The sequence below is a fragment of the Narcine bancroftii genome, chromosome 2 (assembly GCF_036971445.1).
Source record: "Narcine bancroftii isolate sNarBan1 chromosome 2, sNarBan1.hap1, whole genome shotgun sequence".
NCBI classification, from domain to species: Eukaryota; Metazoa; Chordata; class Chondrichthyes; order Torpediniformes; family Narcinidae; genus Narcine; species Narcine bancroftii.
Window position 1 is genome coordinate 292,130,129 of NC_091470.1, and position 12,642 is coordinate 292,142,770.

At 38.1% G+C, this 12,642-nt stretch overlaps 1 protein-coding gene across 6 annotated transcripts in view; it reads right to left on the reverse strand.

Annotated features, from left to right (window-relative positions):
• LOC138755413 (tripartite motif-containing protein 54-like) overlaps positions 1 to 12,642 on the reverse strand; it is a 66,287-nt gene that overhangs the window by 46,550 nt on the left and 7,095 nt on the right. For all 6 annotated transcript variants that reach the window (XM_069921361.1, XM_069921364.1, XM_069921360.1 and 3 more), the window contains exon 2: positions 2,381 to 2,553. In XM_069921361.1, the coding sequence (XP_069777462.1) occupies positions 2,381 to 2,553 (173 nt within the window). The remainder of the gene's footprint in view (positions 1 to 2,380; positions 2,554 to 12,642) is intronic.

Here is a 12,642-nt window from a genome sequence, read left to right on the forward strand (position 1 = left end):
TGGAAAAACTGACATGGGAATATAGGATGGGAGGATTAAGATGACCAGATTTTATAAAATATTATTTAGCAGTCCAGGTGAATTCCTCTCATCCTTTTTTGAAGAAGGGAATTCTCTGTCATGGATTCAAATAGAACTACATACTAAGAGAGAAAAAAGTGGGGATATCACCAAAAGTACCATTGTGCCAAAATAAACTATTGCCCATGAACTTGGGCAATAGAATTTTAAATATTTGGCAAGAGAAAGGAATTAAATATATTGAAGATTGCTATAAAGATTTGCTACTTATTTCCTTTGAACAATTAAAACAGAAATATAATCTGTCAAGTAGAACCTACCACTGCTTTCTTCAGTTGAGGTCCTTCTTGTGAGAGAGATGGGGGGTCCCACAATGGCCCTGCCCTTAAGTAATGAAGTGGAGGGGATGCTTCAATTGGGAAGCACGCCTACATTTATAACTAGGATGTATTCTGCTCTTCAAGGCAAAAATGTTAAGCCAGGCCTACAAAGGTTGAGAGAGGTGGGAGTCGGATCCAGATGTTACAATACCACAGGAATGCTGTTCTGACTGGTGTTTGGACAGTATGACATCAACGATTAATGTGAGATATGGATTGGTTCAATATATATATATTTTTTTTTTTTTTTTTATAATCGATTATATTTCACACCACAAATATTACATAAATTAAAATCTGAAATATATATGTGCTTTAGATGTGGCATTGAAACCATACATTCTATATGGTTGTGTGTGAAGGCAAGACCATTCTGGCTGACATACTAACAAGAATAACAGGGATGACCTTAACATATGATCCAGGGCTGTTCCTTCTGGGCAACCTTATGGGAGTGAGCAACAAATTAACTAAATTTCAAATCTGTTTTGTTAAGGTAGCCCTGGCTGTGTCCAAGAAATGTATAGCAATCACTTGGAAGTCCGACTCTCCTCTATTTATTGTTCAATGGGCCAGGGAGATGCATAGTTGTATACCCATGGAGAAAATCACATAACAAAAAATAAATATGACATTTTCATTAAGATATGGCAACCATACTTATATTATGTAGGGTCCAATTGTAAACCTGACCCTTCAAGGTATGTAAAGATTTTTTTAAAATGTTTATGTTCATGTTTAATTGCTGTATATGTCATATATTATTTGTTTTTTGAACGAATAAATAAAGTTTAAAAAAAAGGTATGTAAAGATGTGATATTCCAGAAAAAAGAATTATGAAAGAAATGAGAACTCTGATGGTACAAAAAGTTATGTGGGGGGGGGGGGGAGTTTTTCTGTTTTCTTTTGTTTGTAAATATTTAATATATATTTGAAATGTATAAAAGTTTAAAGACTGTATGAATATATTTATGGAAAAAAGTGAAAAAATTAAAGTATTAAAAAAAACCAGACAGGATATAGTCAAGGGCTCTGTCTGTTATAGTGGAAGAGAAGCCACAGCTCAAGAGGAAGGAAGACATTTCAGAGGCATCTGTGCAGAATGGTTTATTCTTGGAGCAAATACAGTGGAGAATGAGGAATGGAAAATGGGATGCAATTCTGATGCAATCCTTGAAGGTGACAATGGTGGAGAGAGGTACAGATGAGGTAGCTGTGGGTGTCTGTGAACTTGTAATAGATATTTGTCAGCTAGCCTATCCCCTAAGGTGAGTTAGAACCATACAAAAAGGGAAGAGACAGAGATAGACAATGTAAAGATGAAAGAAGGGTGAAAATTGGCAGTAAAAGTGGTTATATTTTCTAATTCTCTGTATGCACATCAGCAGATAAATAGCTATTCCTCAAACATGCACTTGTACTGACCTTGAAAACTTCATCCCTTCTGAGGAAGACCTACAGAAACTGAGATGAGGGTTGGAAGTAAACATAAATGGAATTACTTAACATGACTTCCAGTTGCAAGCTGATTCACATAGGAAGCAAGGTTGGTTTCCCTCTAGCTAGTGCTAACACAGGCCTTACTTCTCCAGCTAAAATCTGATGAGCTTCGAATGAGCAAAACAAATGATGTGATTATGTCAAAATGTGCACTTGTATGTTCCTTTATGTTACTTCACATCCAATGTTTCTGTGTTAATTCAGAGTGAAATATCCCCAAGCATTTCATAGGAGCATCATCAACAACATATTATGTCAAATTATGTCAAGTTGGTTGACCAAAATTCAGATTCAAGATTAAGAAGGCAAAAGGAAGGATGAGAGGGGGAAAAAGAAAAGGGAGAGGGCTAGAATGAGCAAGAAAGGGAAGAGGGGTGAAGAAAATTGTTACCTCTTTTTCAAAGTGCATTAATCTTAATTCCAACTTCAAGTGTCAGATCTTAATGCTGATTTACTGGCATGAAGATGGGAGAGTTACCTGAATGACTCTTGCTTGTATAAGTCAATAATGTTTTCAACAAGTAGGTTTCTTTGTAAGCCATAAACTCCATGTCTGTCCAGAATCACTTCATGTCGACAGGAAGGACAGCGGAAACGACCCCCTGATCCAACTGTGGAACCGCCACGTGTTGACCAGTATGGATTGGATGCCTGATTATAATTGTAAAAGCATACCTAATTAAATGTGTTCCACTTTATGCATAGATTTACTTTTTTTAATTTATCTTGCGTATAACTTTGATAGGTTTACTAAAGTAGGAAGACTAAATCAAAAAATATTTTGCTGTGTTTCAGGAGCGTCATCTAGACTCTTAAGATGCAACCAGAACATTTTCTGTAGTTTTAAAGGCCCTTAATGTATTGTAAAAATGTTTGCTTTGTTTCACCTTCCCTCTCTATACACATGTGCCTGCAATCTCACCTAACTCCGTCAGCCTAACAACAGCAACCCTGATATTCTAGTTTCTCAGCTTCTCTATCTCTTTCTTCCTTTAAGGCACTCCTTAAAATCTATCTTTCTGATCAAGCTTTTGTCATCTGCAGATCGAGCATAATCAGTGGTGGATGGGGAAGAAGTGCCAACATTTTGGGTCAGAACCCTTCATCAAGACTGGTATACTGATCAATCTATTACTCTTGTTAATCAGAATTCTTTACTGTTCCTCTCTGGAAGACTGCTGAGGAAGGCAACAAATGTGAAAGGACAGCAGTATAAATGAACTAGTAAAAACACAAAAATGCTGGAGAAGCTCAGCAGGTCAGTTTCCTTTATGTAGCAAATGAACTCATGTTCTAACCAGACGTATAATTGAAAGGGTCTGTTGAATCTTTAATTTCCAAACTCAATTATCTTGACTTTGCATTTTTTTTTCAGGATGAAAAAATTTATTAAGAACAAACAAGATAAAATCCTCCTTCTTAGATGCCACCCTCTCTCCTGATTACAAAATGGATATTGTGTATGTACACACCTCTCATTTAACAAGTTTTTTTTTAAAATAGAAAACAAACCAGACAGTAGAAAAGGGCAAAAAAAAGTAATGGATGGACACATCATTATTTGAATTCACATTCATCATTATTAATGCTGTACCAAATTGAAAATAATATGTACAGTAGAGTCATTGACATACAGCACAGAAATAGGACCTTCAATCCAGTAAATTTGCATCAACCATCAGGCACCTATTTGCATAATCCCACATTAATTCCATTTTTATTTTCCCAACATTCCCATTAAATCACTGAGATTCTACATTAATTTATATTAAAGGCAATTTGCCTTGCATGTCTTTGAGATGTGAGAGGAACTAGAGCACCCAAAGGAAATCTACGTGTCAGGTGGATAACATGCAAACTCCACAACAACAGTACAAGAGAACTCAACTAGATCAGGTCACTGGATGTAGCAGGTCTATTAGCCAGCTGAGTCAAATGGTCCCTTTTGTGTGCGGTATCTTGGCACGAAACTGTGTGATTCTAACATGAAAATGAAAATCAGGAATTAATCAACAATGTCCTCATTTTTCATGAATCATATTAGGGAGTCAAACATGGAAGCACAAGAAGTGAAGGAGAGTGATTACACCTTTAAATTTATTTCATAACATATTTATACTTCTCTGATTTCATCATGTTCTGTGATATGATCTGTCTTCTTCTTTGGCTTGGCTTCGCGGACGAAGATTTATGGAAGGGTATGTCCACGTCTGCTGCAGGCTTGTTGGTGACTGACAAGTCTGATGTGGGACAGGCAGGCACGGTTGCAACGGTTGCAAGGGAAAATTGGTTGGTTGGGGTTGGGTGTTGGGTTTTTCCTCCTTTGTCTTTTGTCAGTGAGGTGGGCTCTGCGGTCTTCTTCAAAGGAGGTTGCTGCCCGCCGAACTGTGAGGCGCCAAGATGCACGGTTGGAGGTGATATCAGCCCACTGGCGGTGGTCAATGTGGCAGGCACCAAGAGATTTCTTTAAGCAGACTTTGTACCTCTTCTTTGGTGCACCTCTGTCTTGGTGGCCAGTGGAGAGCTCGCCATAGAACACGATCTTGGGAAGGCGATGGTCCTCCATTCTGGAGACGTGACCCACCCAGCGCAGTTGGGTCTTCAGCAGCATGGATTCGATGCTTGCGGACTCTGCCAGCTCGAGTACTTCAATGTTGGTGATGAAGTCATTCCAGTGAATGTTGAGGATCAACATTTGTAGTTAAACCCCCATCTTCTTATTAGTCTTAATATTGAAAAGGAACAAAAAGGAAAAAATATGTTCTTCCTATTAATCTACCCCCTCCCTCTAAACAAAGTTATCTGTATATATTGTAAATATGAATTGAATAACGGCCCTCAGACACCAGGCAGGTAATCTCCAGAGCATCCACACTACTTATATCCTCAGATTATAATAATAATCCATGAATGGGTTAACATATTAACAAACTCAGATTTTGCACTTTAATATTATATCTATTTTTTTTCCAAATTCAAATAAGGCATGATATCACGTAACTATTGATACGAGTGGGTGAAACAATGTCTTTCCACTTCATCAAAATTGCTCATCTGGCTATCAATGAAGCAAAAGCTAAGATTCTCTTCTGGATTGAAGACAGAGTTATATTCTCTTCTAGAGAAAAATCAAGTAAAACAATCAAAGGATATGGTTCTAATTTAGTCTTAAGAATCGCTGATAAAGTTTGAAAAATCTCTTTCCAAAATTGTTCTAAATTTGAACACTCCCTAAACATATCGTTGAAGCTTCACAAATTTTATACTCATTGCATAATGGATCCATATCAGGATAAAAACGAGATCATTTAACTTTAGACATGTATTCTGTGCACCACCTTAAATTGCAACAAACAATGTTGTGCATTGTGAAGACTCATTGATCAAATTAAGAACATCTTATGTAGGGAATTTTATGTGTATTTTTTGTATAATTTTTGTATTCAATATTGATTTAATTATTATAATTACAGAATTTGATGTCCTGAAAGAAATAAGTTAATAATTATGGTTCTGCTTTTAATTTTCAATTGATATGTGACATATATCTGATATGATTTGATTTATGTTATCATTAATATACCTTGTGTAAAGGGTTTTTGTTAACCTCAATAAAAATATTTTTAAAAGAAATTTGTTTCAAATTCAATTTTGATCACAAATCTCCCACCTTCAGCATTGGAGTGAAGACAGGAGATATGAAGCAACATGTTGCTGTGGGAAATTGAGTGTTGTAACACACAGCATGGATACCTTTGTTTAAATGCTTGGTCAGTCAATCCTAATCACTCCAATTATTGATCATCCAAGTAATGGCACTTCATTATTTGCCATTATCTTGGGATGAGATAATGTATCTTAGGATGACGGCATGAGAATCTTCTTTTAGGTCATATACAGTACTAAAACACCATGATCGTGTACTAAAATATCAGAGCTAATATTTTTGTCCATCTCTTTGCTCCTATGGAGAGCTAGTCCCTTGTGGCAAAACATGAAAGAAAAGTTCCTTTCTGATAGGACCAATTCCTATTCACTGGCTGGGTGATGGAAAGTTTGTCATTCTACTCAGGACTTTGATACAGCATTGGCACAAGCTGAATTCTAGGAGTGAAGTGGAAATGAATGATCTGGACATCAAAACAGTTCTTGACAAAACCAGTCAATGGAAATCGAGGAACACCTCTATCATCTGGTGTCATACAAATAGAATTATTAAAGACCATTCAGCTTAGCCATTATACATCATTTCAAAAGATCCTGAGACTAATGTCCCAGGCTCTTTAGCTGGTTCTTCAATGACTTTTATTTTAACATAATATCACCATTGGGCACATTTGTTGATGACTGAAAAATGCTTGGATCTGTTATTCAGGTATTAAAGCAGTTTATGCCCATCTGCAGGAAGACCTGGATGACATTCAACATACGGCCATTTTAGCTGAGTCAGTCTGCACAGTAGTCATGTAGAGCATGTATCTCTGCCAAGCATCCCCATGTAATGAGCTGTCAAATACAGGTCAAACAGCAGGGAGTAAAAATGTGCAGCTATACATTCCTGCAGTGTCTCGTTTAAAAAGAATCTTTTGCCCTACAGTAGTTTATCAAATACACTACTAGTTTCAGACATCTAATTTTTAAGCTCTTTTATGGAAATAAAATTACTTAATTTTCTCTACATACACCACATACTATCACCAACCACTGCCTTGCTGGCTTAGCCTCTATGAATGCTATATTAAATAAATAAAAAAATATTCAACAGTTAAACATAAATAGACTATGAATAAAAATGACTGCTACTAAGGCAATTATATAAATATAGCTAAGTTCCTGTTTCAGTATTTGGCCTCTGAAAGCATTCATTTGACATAATTGCCAACTTTAAAGATTGTTACAAGGACTTCATTGACCATCCACTGCTCACCATGTTGTTAATTGCCTTGGCACAAAATTCATGAGGTCCAGTTTCATGATTGGCCGGCACAAAGTCAAGCTGGATGATAGGAATCAAAACCAGCCTGCAACTCTTAAGGGAGCATTACATTGTGGCTGAACCAGATTGTAGAGAATATTCTTGAAGTTCTTGCAAATCGCCAGAAGAGTTAGCTAAACGCAGGTAACTACAAGCATGCAGATTTACAAGCACAGAACTGCTTGTAAATTTTTCGACAAGATACAGTCCTATACCTATTCGGCAGGGAGAAAGGGGACTCCAGCTCCTCAAAAGGCAAAGATACACATGGGTTCAGTTGATGGAATTGACAAGGCATCTTTAATGGTCCCAGTCAACAGTTGATGGATGTCCACATTGAAATATTTGGTTTACTTACATTTCTGCTGGAAAGAAGGAGCAAAGAGAGGTCCAGCTTTGACTTTACATTTGGGACTGGATTGCAAGAGAGAGCATTTGTAGAATGCCTGCAAGATAGTTTTTTTTAGAGCTACTTGTTGATGAGCTCACGATGGGTGGGGTGGGGGAGGGGGAATCCAATGCACTGGTGTGGTGTAATGCACCAAGAGTGATTAGAAAGCATAGAGGAACCATTAAGGGGCAGTGATCACAATATGATTGAGTTCAATTTGAGATTTAACAAGGAGAAACTAAAGTCAGATGTGTCAATAATTTAGTGAAGTAAAGGAAATTACAGTGATGTGACAGGAACTGGCCAAAGTAGATTAGAAGAGGGCACTAGTAACAAAGACAGCAGAGCAGCAATGATAGAGTTTCTGCAAGAAATAAGGAAGGTGAAGGATAAATACATACCAAAAAGAGGAAATAATTAAATAGAAAAATATCATGTGTGGTTGAAAAGGGAAGGATATACAAGGAAGCTAACATTTGTGGGAAGATGAAGGATTGAAAAGTCTTTCAAAACTTGCAGAAGGTAACTAAAAAACTCATTAGGAAAGAAAAGATGAAGTATGTGTGATAGTACAGATTCTATCACCAATATGTATATGTACAGATTGTAGTGTAGGATGACTGTGATTGGCTGAGAGCATAACCACATCTACTGGCAGGTCTTAAAGGATTGCTCCTAGCCAGACCAGGTCATTCTGGACTGGTCGACCTACATGTGATATGCTCCAGTCTTTTAGTTAATAAAAGCCTTGGTTTGGATCAACAAGTCTTTGGTTCTTTTGACGCGCTCTACAGTATGAAAGTGAGCTAGCAAATAATATCAAAGAGGATACAAAAAGCTTCTTCAAGTATATAAAGAGAGAGAGACAGACAGATTAGGAGAATGGGCAGAGAAGTGGCAAATAAAATACATTGTTGGAAAGTGTATGGTCGTGAACTTGGGCAGAAAAAATAAACAGGCAGATTATTTTCTTAATGGGGAGGAAAATACCCAGATGCAAAGGGACCTGGGAGTTTTCGTGCAGGATAGCCTGAAGGTAAATTTGGATGTGGTGTTGGTGGTGAAGGACGCAAATGCAATGCTGGCATTCATTTTAGGAGGAATAGAATATAAGAGCAGGGATGTGATGTTAATGCTTTAAAGGCATTGGTGAGACCTTACTTGGCAGTTTTGGATTCATTTAAGAAAGGATGTGCTGATGTTGGGGAAGGTTCAGATGAGGTTAACAAGAATGATTTGGAAATGAAAGGGTTATCATATGAGGTGTGTTTATTGGAAATTAGGAGAATGAGGAGAAGCTCATTGAAACATTTTGAATATTGGAAGGGACGGACAAAATAGATGTCGAAAGGTTGTTTCCTATGATGGGAGAGTCAAGTACAAGAGGGGACAACTTCAGGATTGAAGGGTGTCTGCTTAGCTCAGACAGAGGGTGGTAAATCTATGGAATTTGTTCCCACAAGTGGTTGTGGAGGTCATATCATTGGGGGTATTTAAGGTAGAGATCTTAATTAGCCAGGGTAAGAAAGGTTATAGGAAGAAGGCCAGGTGGTGGGGCCTAGTGGGAAAATGGATCAGTTTATGATTAAATGGCAGTGCAAACTCAATGAGTTGAATAGCCTTTTTCTGCTCCCATGTCCTATGGTCTTATTTTATATTTTTTCTTACATCATCCTTACACAATGCTATTTTGCAATGCAAGTAAAGCCTCTCAGCAGCTTGACACTCAGTTTTGTGTGCAATCTGCCATTCAAAGTTAGTTTACTCTTATGCAGGTTAATTGTTTGAATATACAGTACAAGATCAGACTGCTATCAACCTGGAGAAATGAGAATGGCTCTGCAAAATGTAATAAACAGGTACTCCCTGACTTACGACTGTAATTTGGACTGAAAGATTGGTTTTATCTCGGAATGGACATATGTCGGAATTGCAAACTTACCTTATTAGTCGGCGTCCTGGGGTCTGCAGCCATCTTGATACCTGTGCACATGCACGAGTCTTCAGTTGGCACACAAGCAGTGGGTTTGCATATTGGAGTTTGGTTGGCACCCTTAACTCTTGCACATGCGCCAACCAAAGACTCGTGCATGTCCACAGGAAAACAGATGGCCACGAGCAGCCTATGGACTCCAGGACGCCGACTAACAAGGTAAGTATGCACATTTTGGATCTTACATGCCCTGTATCCCTGTTATAGTTTGTCAAATACAACATAAACCACGTAAATTTTATATTTTTTCTTTATTTTTTTATGTATGGATGGATGTAAGGCGCATAGGTTGCAGGACGGGGAATACCTGTAATGTCCTCCCTCAGGAAATCTTTCTTCTGCTATTCCACAAATGCTTTTGTCTGTCAGTCATTCTGAACCAGTCACCTGGTCTCGTTCAAAAGCAAACCTTTCAGGTCAGAGCTCCTTGAGCTTATCCTCCAGGTCATCAGCATTCAGCAATCTGCCACAAGTCATGCAGTAACCATTGTGAAGCTTAGCAGAAAAGCACTAGCACAGAAAAAAAATCAGAGGAAATATTTTTTGTAAGGAATGCATAATAAGAGCATTAGAAACAGAAGTAGACCAATCAGTCTTTTTTCTGCCATCTAGGCTTGGCTTGAACATCAGCTTCCCACTCTTTCCAAAACCCATCAACTTCCACCTTGAACTGATATTATGACTCTGTATCCATAGTTCTCTGGGGATGGAGAATTTCATATCACAATTCTTTGAAAGAAGAAATTCCCGCTCATCGCCATCTTAAATGGACAACACTTTATTCAGAAACTAACCTCATTACTTCCAAACAAGCCAACTAGGGGTAATATCTTCTCACCCTCTCTAGCAGCCTTGACTCTGAATCAATAAGGCCACCTCTCATTCTTGTAAATTCTCAGGAGTTTAGGCCAAGCATTGCAATTCTTCATACATTAATGATTTCATCCCCAGGCATTAATTTTGTGAACATTATGTGCACTACCTCCAATGTAGGTATCCCCTTCCTTAAATATGTAGACCATATAAGCAAATCAAATGCATTGCCATGGCTGAGGTGAGGAGGACCCTATCAAAGGTGAACCCACACAAGAAAGTGGTACCAGAGAACATAACTGGTTGGGTACTGAAGGACTGCACAGACCAACTGACCAAGGCCCTTACAGACATCTTCAACACACTACTGCAGCAGTTCATTGTCTCTACCAGTTTCAAGGCACTCACCATCATCCCAGTACCAAAGACCAACAGTAACATGTCTTAATCACTACCGCCCCTTGGCACTGACCTCCACCATTATAAAATGCTTCAAGTGTCTGGAGATGGAACACATCAAAATGCACCTCCCAGAGACACTGGACACATTTCAATTTGCTTATAGAAGAAACCGTTCTAATGATGATGCTATAGTCTTGTCCCTCCACTCTGCCCTGACTCACCTGGAAAACAAAGCCTTATATGCCAGGCTGCTGTTCATCAACTTCAGTTTAGCATTTAATACGATCATTCCCTGGAGAATGGTGGAAAAGCTGTCCTTGCTGGGACTAAACACCCTTTTCTGTAACTCGATTCGGGACTTCCTCACGGAAAGACCACAGTCTGTCTGTTCAGCAGCAGAACATCAAACATCAACACGCTTCGCACTAGAACATCTCAGGGCTGTGTGCTCAGTGCACTCCTGTTCACAGTATTGACCCATGACTGCAATGCCAGAATGACTAAATGAACTGCTCACACCAACCCTCCGAGACTCTACTATTTATTAAACAATATTAATTTACTTTTATATATGTATAGTTGTTCAGCATATGTATTGTTATGTCTGGTTGCGTATGTGCATGTTTTGCATTGACGACCAGAGAATGCTGTTTTATCATGTTGTATTCGTGCAGTTGGATGATAAACTTGAACTTGAACAAAATTGTAAGTATTCGAGGTTCAGCCTCACTAGTGTTCTGTAAAACCTCCCTATTGGCAGTTTCCATACTTCTTGCAACAAAGGGAAATTTCCTTTGTCTTCCTGAATACTTGAATGCAATCTTAATGCACTACAATCTGCAGATTTCTCCATTTAAATAATAACTTGCACCAATGTAATCAGTTTGACGTTGGTGTGCGTTTTCAATTCTCTCATTTTGTCATTGTGATTGCGAACAGAGGGAAGGTGTAGTAAATGGAAGCATAGACTGTAGTGAATGGAAGATTGGAACTGTGGTTTTCTAAAGCAAATACAATTTGTTGCTTTCTGATTTCAAAGTCAAAGAAAAATCGCTCTTCCTCCTTCACCTCCAGCTTCTCCTTTCTCTCCACTATTAGATGAGCAATTGCTGGCAAAAGCTAATCCAAATAATGCCAAAACTAATTCATTGACTTGAAATGCTGTATTCAATAGCCAGGGTAATGTTTGAGAATACCTATAATTTGCTCAGTGAGGTTAGATTGGTAGCATGACTCACTGTTTGATCATATTATACTCTTGGATGAGTGGATTTCAGATTGGAGTCAGGAGGCAGGTGCTGACAAGTTAGTCATTGTATCTAAGTTTGATTTGATGCTGTGATTCAAAGATGGGAGCCATAGCAAACTAGCTCAAAATAGAAGATTCATGATACTGCCACCTGGATTTTGACCAGTGTTCATCAATGGTTGTAAACCACCCTCGTATTCAGTTGACTTTATAATCTCATATTCGATGAAGCAATCTCAACACATCAGGATAGTCATTACATGACCATAACCCTTGATATCCACTTGATCAGGTTTTCTACTGATATCTACCAAGTCAGTGAAACAAAAATCTTGTTCTGCTGGATCAGAAAGAGTCTGTGATTGATCTCCCCAACATAATGATATAGTGCAGACTACAATATTGGTACATAGGAACATAAAATACAGAAGTAGGAGTAGGTCATTTGGTCTCTTGTGCTCACTCTGCCATTCATAAAGATAGTGTTTTACCTCAGCACTGCTATCCATCCATAACCCCACACCTGTCCTCTGAGGTAAAGATTTCCAAAGGTTTACTAACCTCCAAGAAAAAGTTCTTCTCATCTCTGGCATGAATGGCCAACCACTTAACTTCAACTATCATCCCCACATTTACCTTATCAAGCTCTGTAAAGATTTCTAATTCATTTAAATTCAAGAGAATAAAGTCTGCTCCACCTCCCATGAATTAGTGTGATGGGCATTTGCAGCATTTCCATCAAAAATACATTTTTCCTTATGAAAATTAAAATAAAGGACAGATACTTGAGATCTGAAATAGAAAAGAAAATGTTGGAAGCACTAAGTAGGTCAGGCAGCATCTGTGGAAAGAGAAACCGAGTTAATGTTTCACATCGAAGATTCTGCAAGAACTTCACAATTCTCCATTATTCACTA